The 12,223-nt window shown below is 30.0% G+C and overlaps 1 protein-coding gene across 6 annotated transcripts in view; it reads left to right on the top strand.

The window, feature by feature from the left end:
- Positions 1–12,223, top strand: part of LOC100923239 (fibrillin-2-like) — a 117,817-nt gene that overhangs the window by 45,221 nt on the left and 60,373 nt on the right. For all 6 annotated transcript variants that reach the window (XR_004234188.1, XR_004234189.1, XM_031968608.1 and 3 more), the window contains 3 exons: positions 210–335; positions 5,823–5,948; positions 8,527–8,643. Coding sequence is in view for 4 of the 6 variants with exons in the window: in XM_031968608.1 (XP_031824468.1) it covers positions 210–335; positions 5,823–5,948; positions 8,527–8,643 (369 nt within the window). In the remaining 2 variants the exon portion in view is untranslated. The remainder of the gene's footprint in view (positions 1–209; positions 336–5,822; positions 5,949–8,526; positions 8,644–12,223) is intronic.

Below are 12,223 nucleotides of genomic sequence, written 5' to 3'. Positions count from 1 at the left end.
TATTTAATACATTTAATTCTTAGTGGCTTGGAAGAAAGAATCTAGTTCATGATTTTGTATAAGTTTTATACACCAGAAAAGTATTTATAAGCTTAAGTGACAGAAGAAATCAGTTTCAAATTATATGCACACACAATGGTATGTAAATTGTTAAAAAATGAAGGAAAAGAAAAGCCTCATTATGCTTCATTACATCTGTTCAATTTCAGACATTGATGAATGCAAGGAGATTCCAGCTTTTTTTGCAAATAATGTTTGTGCTAACCAGATTGGCAATTTTCACTGTGAATGTCCTACAGGATTTAATTACAATGATCTTCTCTTAGTCTGTGAAGGTAATTCAAAATAAAGATTTATTTTCTTAAAATCTAGTTTTGTATAATAATTTCTTTGGAAAGGATAGACACCATATGATTTAATTAATATTAGAAACTTCATTTTTAAAATTGTATTTTATTTTCAGTTTCAAAATATGCCCCTCCTAACTCTTCACCTAGTCTTTGAGATGGAAAGAATTATGATAATATGTGTGTATATATATATGCATATTTGTATACATATAGATACAATCATGCAAAATATTTCCTCATCAGCCAAGTTTTGAGAAAAAAAGTAAGAAAAATGGACAAAGGAAACAAAAGTGCTTTATTTTCTGCATTCTGAGTCTTATCAGTTCTCTAGCTGGAAGTGGTCAACATTTTTCATCATGCATACTTTGGAAGTGTGATATTTCACTGGGTACATTGTTCTCCTGGTTCTGCTCACTTCATTTTGCATCAGTTAATGTAAATCTTCTCAGATACTTCTGAAATTCTTCTTTCATCATTACATACACATAATAGTAATCTATAATTTGTTCAATAATTTCCCAATTTGATGTTCAATTCTTTAGTTTACAATTCTTTATCACCACAGTTGATATACATGTTGTCTGTGTGAGAGAGAGAGAGAGAGAGAGTGTGTGTGTGTGTGTGTACCTTGGAATCCTTTTTTATTTAATTTTTGGGGGGAATTGACCTATGGCAGTATTGATGAATTAAAACAGAATTTTATATTTTGAAGTCAGAGTTCCAAATTGTTCTTCAGAATGGTCAGACCAATTCACAGCACTACCAATTAGTGCCTTATTGTCTCTATTTTCATGCATTCCCTTCAATATTTGTCATTTCACATACCTCCATCTTAGCCAATCTGATATGTAGGGAGTTGTATCTCAATGTTTTAATTTTCATTTATTAGTGAGGGCAGGTATATGATGGTGAATAGAGGTATGAACATGTAGTAAGCAGGACCCAAGTTCAAATCTGGCCTCAGAAATTTACTAGCTATGTGATCCTGGGCAAGTCACTAATTTTTGCCTCAGTTTCTTCATATGTAAAATGAGCTAGAGGAGGAAAAAGACAAACCACTCCAGTATCTTTGTCAAGAAAGCCTTAAATAAGGGCATAGAGATTGACGCATGACTGAAATGACTGAATAACAGCAAAAATTATTAGTGATTAGGAGTATTTTTTCATGTTAGTATTGATAACTTTCTTTATCTGAAAATTTTCTGGTAATAAATTTTAACTATCAATTCAGTGATAGCTTTTATTTTCATAATTTAGATCAGGTCCATATATATTTGTGCAGAACATTAAAATTTTATTACGAAAAATTGACTATTTTATCTTTATCTTTATTTGTCTTGTTTAGTTAAGAATTCTTCTATCCAGGAATTTTACAAGTAATTTCTTCCATTCTCGCATTCTCTAATCTCATTCACTAATATCACCCTTTATGATAAATTATATATCCATGTACTTCCTTCAGTATATAGGATGAGATGTAGTTTCTATCAAACTGTTTTCCAGTTTTCTTAATTTTTTTTTCTCAAATGTATAGAATTCTTACTCCAGAAGCTTGGATCTTTACATTATCAAACACTAAATTACTGTGATCATTTATTAGTATATATTATATATCTAATCTATTTCACCAATCCATCACTCTTATTACTTAAAACTGCATTGGGTTCTTCTGATTATTTCTACTTTGTAATATGGTTTGAAATGTGGTACTGGTAGGCTACCTACTTTCACTTTTTTTTTCTGTTATTCTCCTATATTTTTGACAATTCTACCAGATGAATGTTATAATGTTTTCTAGCTTTATAAAATAATTATTTGATAATTTAATTGATGTAAAACTGAGTCGGTAAATTTAGGTGGAGTTGTCAGTTAAACTATGAAAGATGCAGTCTTTCAATATGGGAGCAATTAATATTTCTCCTGTTGTTTAGATTTGTCTTTATTTGTGTGGTTTTTGTTGTTGTAATTTTGTATGTATAATTTCTGAGTTTATCTTGACAAGATAACTCCTAAGTGTTTTATACAAATATTTTTTTTTATATTTTTATATATCTGTAAAAAGAATTTTTCTATTTCTTCTTGCTAAGTTTTGTTGGCAATATTTATATATATGCTAACAATTTGTGTGGGGATTTATTTTAACCTTTCAACTTTCCTAAAGTAGTTAATTTTGTCAGTTAGTTTTTTAGTTTAATCTCTAGAAACCTGTTAAGTATACTAGTATGTCATCTGCAAAGAATGATAGTTTTGTGTCATCATTGCCTATTTTTATTCCTTTAATTTCTTTTTCTTGTCTCATTGTTACAGCTAGCATATCTGATGCAATATTAAATAATGTTGTGATAATAATGTACATCCTTGCTTCACATCCAGTCTTACTGAGAAAGCTTCTAGTTTATACCCTTTACAGATACTGTTTAATTTTTATTTTATTATCATTCATAGAAAAGCTTCAGTTATTTTTTCTAGTGTTTTAATAGGAATGGTGTTGTAATTTTATCAAGAACTTTTTTGGTATCTTTAGATATAACTATATGATTTTTCTTCTTTCTCTTATTAATCAATTATTCTGATTGTTTTCTTAACACTAAACTGTTCCTGCATTCCAAGTGAAATGCAGCTTGGATGCAGTTTATAATTTGAGATATATTGATATAAATCAATCTTTGCAAGGGAAATAAATCTATAATTTCCTTTCTCTGTTTTTGCTCTTACTGGTTTAGATAGCAAAACCATATTTGTTGCATAGAAAAAAATTCATAGAACTCTTCTTTCACTCCCAAATAACTTATATAGTATTGGAATTAATTGCTCTTCACATATTTGTTAGAATCCACTTGTAAATCCATCTTGTCCTAGTTACTTTTCCTTAAGTAGTTCATTTACATCTTGCTCAGTTTATTTGTCTAAAATCAAAGATATCTATTGTCATAGGAAAAATGCTCTAAATAACTATTGAATAGAAAATAAAAATGTAAAACAACTCAGAGATATCACCTTACACATAGCAGATTGGCTAGTATGACAAAAAAAGTGGGAAAATTGGGATACCAATAACCTTTTGGTGAAGTTGTGAACTGATTCAATAATTCTGAAGAGCAATTGGAAGTATGCCCAAAGGACAATAAAACTCTGTATATCCTTTGATCAAAAAATACCACTTCTAGGTCTCTATCCCAAAGATATAAAAGGAAAGGGACTTATTTGCACAAAACTATAGAAACTCTTTTTATTGTAGTTAAGAATTGGAAACTAAAGGGATGTGCACCAAATTGGGGGATGACTGAACAAGTTGTAGTATAAGACTATAATGAAATATTATTATTCTATAAAAAATGACAAGCAGGATAATTGCAAAAATAAACCTATTGCTTTTTAATCAAACTCTATGATCAGTGACATTAGTTTTGTTGCTATTCTTTACATAAAACACTCCACCTCTCAATTTCATGCATTTCACTGAATGTTTTCCATGTTTGCATTTTTTCCCTCCAAATTTTGCCTTCTGAATTCTCTAGTTCACTTGAAGTCTCATCTAAAAGCTTACCTCTTGAAAGAAACTTTTTCCAGTCTTTTGTAAAGTTAGTGCCTTCTGAGTTTATGTCCAATGTGTCCTGGTTTACATAATTGCTTATATTTTGTCTTTCACTATTAGATTATAAGATCCTTGGAGACTTTTTTACCTTTCTTTTTATCACCAGCACTTTAGCACAATGACTGGCATGTAATAGACATTTAATAAATGCTTGTTGATTTAACAGCATCTTGATACTCTAGGCAACTTTGTATGACTGAATTGCAAAAAAATGCTAATCTGTACTGATTGAATTTTCTATATTGAACAACATAAGTTTGGTCCTATCCCTATATGCATATGTATATACATGCATATATGTGTGTATTGTGTGTGTGTGTGTACTTCATATATACCAGTATTAAAATAAGACTGTTAAGTAGTAGCTTTCAAACATTGTAATAGTTAGAAAAATCAAGACTCCAAATTATACATATAGTAGATAATAGAAATTGGATTGAATGTGTACTGATCAAAGGACATATCACAGAACTTGATAAATTATTTTAAAATAATTGTTTTAGTATAAATGAGGAATTCTTAAATAAGAATGTTAAAATTGTTGACAAACATATGACAAAATTCTCCATGTAAATATTTTTGTTAAATTTAGTATTTTATTTTTTTCTTATGAAAAGACATTTGTTTTTTGAAACTTTTAAGTTACAGATTCTCTCCCTTCCTCTTTCTCCCCTGCTTTTATCATTTAGAAGGCAAGTAATTGAATATAATTTACACAGATGTGGTCATGCAAAACACTTCCCTAAAAGTCAAATTGTGAAAAAAAATAAGATTCCCCCCCCCCAAAAAAAAACTCAGGAAAAATAAAGTTTTCTCTCATATATAGCAAATTCCCAAAGATGACAAACGACAGGATAAGTCAAAGTTGGAAGGACTTTGGAAAGAGGGGCAAACTCTTGTTTTGTTGGTAGAGCTGTGAAGTGCTTTGATCATTCTAGAAATCAGTTTAAATATATTTTATTTTGCTTTCTCCATACTCTTTGATGCAGAGTTGCTACTATTATCCAGATATTTCAAGGTGATCATTAATAATTAAAGGCTCCTTCTGCATCAAAGTATTTATAGAGTATCACTTTTTGAGGTAGCAAAGTACTAAATAACTAAAGTAGATAACCCAGTGATTACTGGGTGTCCAAAAATTTATGGTATGTAAATGTAATGAAATATTTTTCTATAAGAAACAATAAACATGGTAGAATGAAGTATGAAAAGACTTACAGGAACTATAGCAGTGATATTGTGTGACTAGCACAATGATTACAATATAAATTAAAAACAATGGAAACTGAATTGTGAAATTAGGATAAAACAAAAAAAAAAAAACAAAAATATCTCAAATGAGATATTAAGAAGACATTTTTACTTCTTATAGAGGTAAGAATATTTAGGTGTAGATCACTGCATATTATATCAGCTTTTAAAAATGTGTTGACTAGTTTTGCTGATATTTTTATTTTTATTCATAAAAATTCTTTGACATAAGGGATGATTCTCTGGAAGGACATGGAGTAGGGACACAAAGGAAATGTAGGTGATAAAAATAGCAATAAAATCTATTTTAAATTGTAAACTATTAACAAACATATGAAATATGCCTCCAAATTTAAAAATAAGAGCTCTTCAAATCACAACTCTGAGAATTACTCTCTTACATAGTAAAAGATAGAAACAGTCCATTTTGACCCAGGAAAGAGCTCTCAGAGCGTGTACATACCAGTATTTTTGTGTTAGTAAGTAGGTTAAAACAAGCAGGTACCCATAGAATTGGGGATGGCTAAAGAATTGTAGAACATGAACATGTAATATAGGATGATATTATTGAGGAATCACAACAGGTAAATACTATGTATTTCATATATTTTACATTTTTGTTTTAGATCGCAATGAATGTTTGGAAATGCCTAATGTTTGTAGTCATGACTTACGTGTGGATTTGCAAGGAAGTTATCAATGTGTCTGTCACAGTGGTTTTAAAACATCACAAGACCAGACCATGTGCATGGGTAAGAAATAATTTCAGTCTTAAGTCTTAAAAATACTTCAAAATTATTAAAAATAGAGAAAATTTTGTATTTAATTATGCATCATGAGTGCTTATTATGTGCCTCATGGCTGAGTTAACTTCTTTATAACTAAACTTTTCACTAAGCTGTTAAGAGTAATTAGGCACAATTTTTGGGTGTTTTTAATAATGATCTAAAAAAAGAAATATAATTTCAAATGAAATTATGGACAATTGGGTTCACATTTTACATAGTGCTTTAGGGTTTACAAACTCCTCTCTGATCACTACTACATATGTATTGTTTTTTCAATTATTAATGGAGCCTCAAAACCAGGGTCTATTTTGCTTACTTGCGTTTATATTTCCAACATTTAGCTTACTTTAGTACAAGTGCCTTGTACATAACAGGCACTTAACAAGTTTTTCAATCATTTACTGAGACACTATTATCAGCATCATTTCATGTTTCTTGGACTAGGATCAGAAATTGGGGTAGGGATATAAAGAATTTTTTTATTCCTCAATTAGTATCATATCCTGAGAAAAATATCATAATGTTTCTATTTTTTTTCAATAAAGTACTTGAAAAATATATGTAGACTGTTTTTAAAAACTAATGCAGCATAACAAATTTACTATGAACACAATTTTTTCAGCTTTAACATGCTGCCTCATGACAGGAATATAGATGAAATCAATCAACCAATAAATATTAAGCACCTACTATGTGTTAGTCACTAGTCTAAGTGCTGGTGGTACAAAAGAGGTAAAAAGCTATCCCTTCTCTCAAGGAATAAATAATCTAATGAGGAAACAAATATATACAAACCAAAATATAGACAGGATAAATAAGAAATAATTTACAGAGGCAAGGCATTACAATTAAGATGGGCTGGAGAAGATTTTCAATAAAAATTAAGACTAATGGGAAGGCAGAATTCAGTAGACCAAGCAGAAAAGAGGAGAATATTCCAAGCATAGAAGACAGCCATAGAAAATGCCTAGAAAGGAGAGAGAGCCACAGAAATTTGGTCCCGGATTGTGCAGGTTTCAGTACGGTTTACATTTTAAAATCTTTGCTGCTGTTCATTAATTTTCAAAGGATGCCAGTGATATCATGGGGTAATGACTTATGCTTGAACTGGATATAAATGAGGCAGAATTGTGTAAAGTCTTTGGTCCCATTTTTCCTAAGTCGTCAAAGTTCAGTGGCAAGACAAAAGTCAAGACAAGTGAATGATCTTGTAATCTTCAATACTTGATGAAACTTGTAGTGGTTTATAACTTCTGTTTCTGCTACCTTTACCTTCATGGCTATTGGAACAAATTGGCATTTTATCCTAAAGGCAATAAGAAGTCATTGGTAGTATTGAAAAGTTTCATGGTCAGATCTGTGCTTTGAGGAAAAGCACTGACAGCAATGTATAGGATAGACTGAAGTTAGGAGATACTTGAAATGGGGAAACCCACAAAGCCATTGGAATAATAATTGGCAAAAATAATTAGTGAATCCTTTAGTAAAGATATAGTTGTGAACAGAAAACAGCAGTCAGGTGATCAGAGATCTTAGAAAGGTAGATATGAGAAGTCTGTCAACTGATTGGATAAGTGAGGTGAGGAAAAATCAGAATCCAAGATTATAAACTTGAGTGGCTGAAGGTACCAGAACCAGAACCAGAACCAGACATATTACTATAATAATCCAAATGGAAACGACCAAAAAAGGCAACTAAACAAATTAATGGAATGATCAATTTGATCTTAGTGAACAGATGATTTTTAAAAAAATCACATTGGGAGAGAGATGGGGGAATATGGGTGCAGAATATTGCATATGCTGTCTGTGGTTTCTCCATTCGTCAGTTTTGCTTAATAATTTGTTGTTGTTGCTATTGTTGTTATAAGATAGAGAAGTTAATCATCTTTGGTATCATTTTTAAGTATCTAAGTAAAGTAAGAATGATTATATTCATCATAATTCGAAGGAAACTAGAAGCATAATGCTATATTTTGTGCTTTTTTAGATTCTTGGAAATGTTTCTTGGAAACAACCCCATCAAGATTATTCACTTACAGCATTATTCTTTGAATTTTACCTTTTAAATGTATATGATGTGACCATTTTGACTTGGAGATCAGTCAGATGCTATTAATCACTATTAAGCAGAGGCTTGCTTAAAACACAATAATGGAAACAAGGTTTCTTGGAGAAAATTTAAGATGATTAATGGTCATGTCTTAATCAAAAAAGAGGTTTTTGGAAGAACTATTTATCCACTAATATGTTTATTAAGTTCATACTAATAACACATAGGTTTCTTCCACTTAGTATCTCAGGTCTGCTAAAAGTACACATAACTCTTGTATGTAGCAAAAAAAGTTATATTAATAAAAAATTCTCTTATTCAAAGTAATCAGTGATTCAAACTTGATTTTTCGATTAATTTCACTTGTAAGGTTTTAGTAAGCAAGAGCAAATTAATTCATAGAATTTGTTAATGTTCATACTATATTTGATATGGAGAAAAAATATATAATACATACATTATATATGACATGTAAATGTTTTTTCCTAGGTATTGATGAATGTGAGGATCATCTGTGTGGAAATGAAATATGCAAAAACACAGTTGGATCCCATAACTGTCTCTGCTACCCAGGGTTTGAACTTACTCATAATGATGATAATCTGGGTAAGTACTTAAATCTGAACTTTTTTTTCTTTACAATTCTTTCAATTGTCAAATAATAAACTTAACAAAAAATGAAATTAAGGTAAAAATAAAATTATAAATGAATGTTTTTACATTATATAACTATTATGTTTAGATCAATGACAACCAATCAACAAACCTTTATAAAAGGCCTCCTGTATGCTAAGCATTGTGTAACTTTGGGGATAACAAAATAGAGGCAAAAACAGTATTTGCCTTCAAGAAATTTGAAATTAACGGGGGAGACAACATGCAAAAAGCAAATATACAGGATAAATAGGGAATAATTAAAAGAAGAGTAATTAGAATGATAATTTTTATATAGGGTATAGATAAATAATAACAAAATGATTGCACCACTCTCTTCTGTCAATTAGGCAATAAATTAAATGAAATAACCTTTCAAAATTACTACTTTATCAACAATCAATTCAGTCAAAACAGCAGATCATAAGATCATAAAATTAGATTTGGAAGGAACCTCAGAGTGAGTCTTATACATTTTGCAGATTTTACAGATTACTCATTTTACAGATGAGGAAACTGAGGCCCAAGGAAATTAAGTGACTTGCTCAAGATTGCACAGGTAGGGTCAGAGATGCAATTTGGACTCAGTTCCTTCTTTCATGTTTTTTTTCATTTTCTATCCATTTATTCCTCTACATACAGTTGCAACTCTTTTATACAACTGGAGTCAAAGAATACTTTTTCACTATTTCTAATTATTTAAGGAAATTAGTTTCCAAAAAATTCAAAATACTGAATACTTTCAAAGCTTAAGAAATTGTGTGTACAGATTGGGAAGAACTTTGATCCCTATACTTTAACCAATACACAACTTACGCTATGTCAAGCATAGTATAAGGCAATAGTATTTTTTGTGTAGTGGATTTATTTTTAATATACATTGCTTTGTGAATCATATTGAGAGAGAAAAATCAGAACAAAAATAAAAAACATGAGAGAGATTAAAAAAAAAACCCAGGAAAATGAGATGAATATACCATGTGATGACTTATATTCAGTCTCCTTAGTTCTTTTTCTGGAATTAGATGGCAATTACTGCTCAAAGACTATTAGGATTGCTTTGAATTACTGAACTACTAAAAAGAACCAAGTTTTTCATAGTTGATCATAACACATTCGTACATTTATTGTGTACAATATATTCCTGGTTCTTGTTTTCCTCAGCATCAGTTCATGTATATCTTTTCAGGCCTTTCTAAAATCAGCTTGTTCATCATTTTTCACAGAACAATAATATTCCATTATCTTCATATACCACAATTTGTTAAGCCATTCCCCTATTGATGGACCTTTACTCATTTTCCAGTTCTTTGCTACCACAAAAAGAGCTGCTACAAACATTTTTGCACATGTGGGTCTTTTTCCATCCTTTATGATTTCCTTGGGTTACAGATCCAGTAATGGCCCTGCTAGGTCAAAGAGTATGCACACTTTGATAGCCCTATTGCTCTCCAGAATGATTGGGTCCTTTCACAACTCCTCCAACAATGTGTGTACCATTTTTGTTGTACCAGTTTTCCCACATCCCCTCCAACATTTATCTTTTCCTGTCATCTTTGCCAATCCAAGAGGTATGAGGTAGTACCTCAGAGAAATTTCTATTTTTGTCTAATCTATAGTGATTTAGAGCATTTTTTCATATAACTAAACATGACTTTAATTTTATTATATGAAAATTGTCCATAAATTTTGACCAGATATCAGTTGGAGAATGACTTGTATCCTTATAAATTTAACATAGTTTTTAATATATTTTGGAAATGAGACCTTTATCAGAAATACTGGCTGTCAACATTTTTCCCCATACTGAACTTCCCTTTTAATCTTGTTTTTGTTGGTTTTGTTTGTGCAAAAACTTTTTAATTTAATGTAATCACAGTTGTCTACTTTGCCTTTTATAATGTTCTCTAATTCTTCTTTGGTCATAAATCCCTCCCTTTTCCAAAGATCTTGTTCTCCTAATTTGTTTATGATATCATCCTTTATGCCCAAATCATAAACCCATTTTGATCCTTATTTTGGTATGGGGTTTGAGATGTAGGTCTTATGTCAAGTTTCTGACATTATCTTCCAATTTCCCCAGCAAGTTTTGTCAATTCTTATTTCAGAAACTAGAGTTGGAGAGTTTATTAAATACGAAATTCTACAGGCCTTCCTTGATTATTGTGTTGTGTGGATCTAATCTATTCCACTGGTCCACTATTACTATTTCTTAGCCAGGAACAAATAATTTTGATGACTGCTTCTTTGAAAAAAAAATATATATATATATAATATATATATATATATATATATATATATATATATATATATATATAATTTTAGATTTGGTCATACTAAGCCACTATCATTTATATTTTTTTCATTAATTCTGTTCTTTACCTTTTGTTCTTCCAGATGAATTTTATTATTTTTTCTATTTCCATAAAACAATTTTTTTGGCAGTTTGATTGCTTTGGCACTGAACAAATAGACCAATTTAGGCAGAATAGTCATTTTTATTATATATCCTTGGGCTTACCCAAGAGCAAGTGATACTTTTCCAATTGTTTAGATATGACTTTATTTGTGTGAGAAGTGTTTTGTGATTGTATTCATATAGTTCTTAGGTTTGTCTTGGAAGGCAGATAGACCCCCAACTATTTTATTTTGTCTACAATAATTTAAAATGAAATTTCTCTTTCTATTTCTAGCTAATGTGATTTGTCAATAATATATAAACATGCTGATGATTTGTATGGGTGTATTTTATATTCTGAAACTTTGCTAAACCTATTGTTTCCGGTAGGTTTTTTGATGACTTCCTAGGATACTCTTAAGTATATTTCATCATATCATCTGCAAAGAGTGACAGTTTTATTTTCTCATTGCCTATTCTAGTTCCTTTAATTTCTTTTTCCTTTTGTTTATTGCTAAAGTCTACATTTCTAGTACAAGGTTGAATAATAGTGGTAATAATGAGCATCCTTTTTTCACCTCTGATCTTCCTGAGAGTATATCCAGCTTCTCTCTATTCCATGTAATGTTTGCTTATTATTTTATTCTATTTTTTATTTATATTAGGTTTATATTTATATTTACATATATTTATATATAATTTTATTTTTTATTATTTATATTATTTTAAGGAAATTTTAAGGAAAGTTCCTTTTATTCGTATAATTTCTAGTGTTTTTATCAGGAACAGGTGCTGTATTTTGTCATAAGCTTTTTTTGCATTTATTGAGATTATTATATTATTTCTATTGGTTTTCCTATTGATAACAGTCAATTATGAAAACAGTTTTCCTGATATTGAACCAACCCTGCAATTCTGGTGCAAATCTCACTTAATAATCATACTGTATTATTCTACTGATAAATTTCTGTAATTTCTTTGCTAACATTTTATTTAACATTTGATTTATTTAACAGATGATTTTTAAAAAAATCACATTGGGAGAGAGATGGGGGAATATGGGTGCAGAATATTGCATATGCTGTCTGTGGTTTCTCCATTCGTCAGTTTTGCTTAATAATTTGTTGTTGTTGC

The sequence above is a fragment of the Sarcophilus harrisii genome, chromosome 1 (genome assembly GCF_902635505.1).
Source record: "Sarcophilus harrisii chromosome 1, mSarHar1.11, whole genome shotgun sequence".
Classification (NCBI taxonomy): domain Eukaryota; kingdom Metazoa; phylum Chordata; class Mammalia; order Dasyuromorphia; family Dasyuridae; genus Sarcophilus; species Sarcophilus harrisii.
The sequence above is the reverse complement of the archived record's forward strand: the minus strand, read 5'-3'. Positions and strand labels throughout refer to the sequence as shown.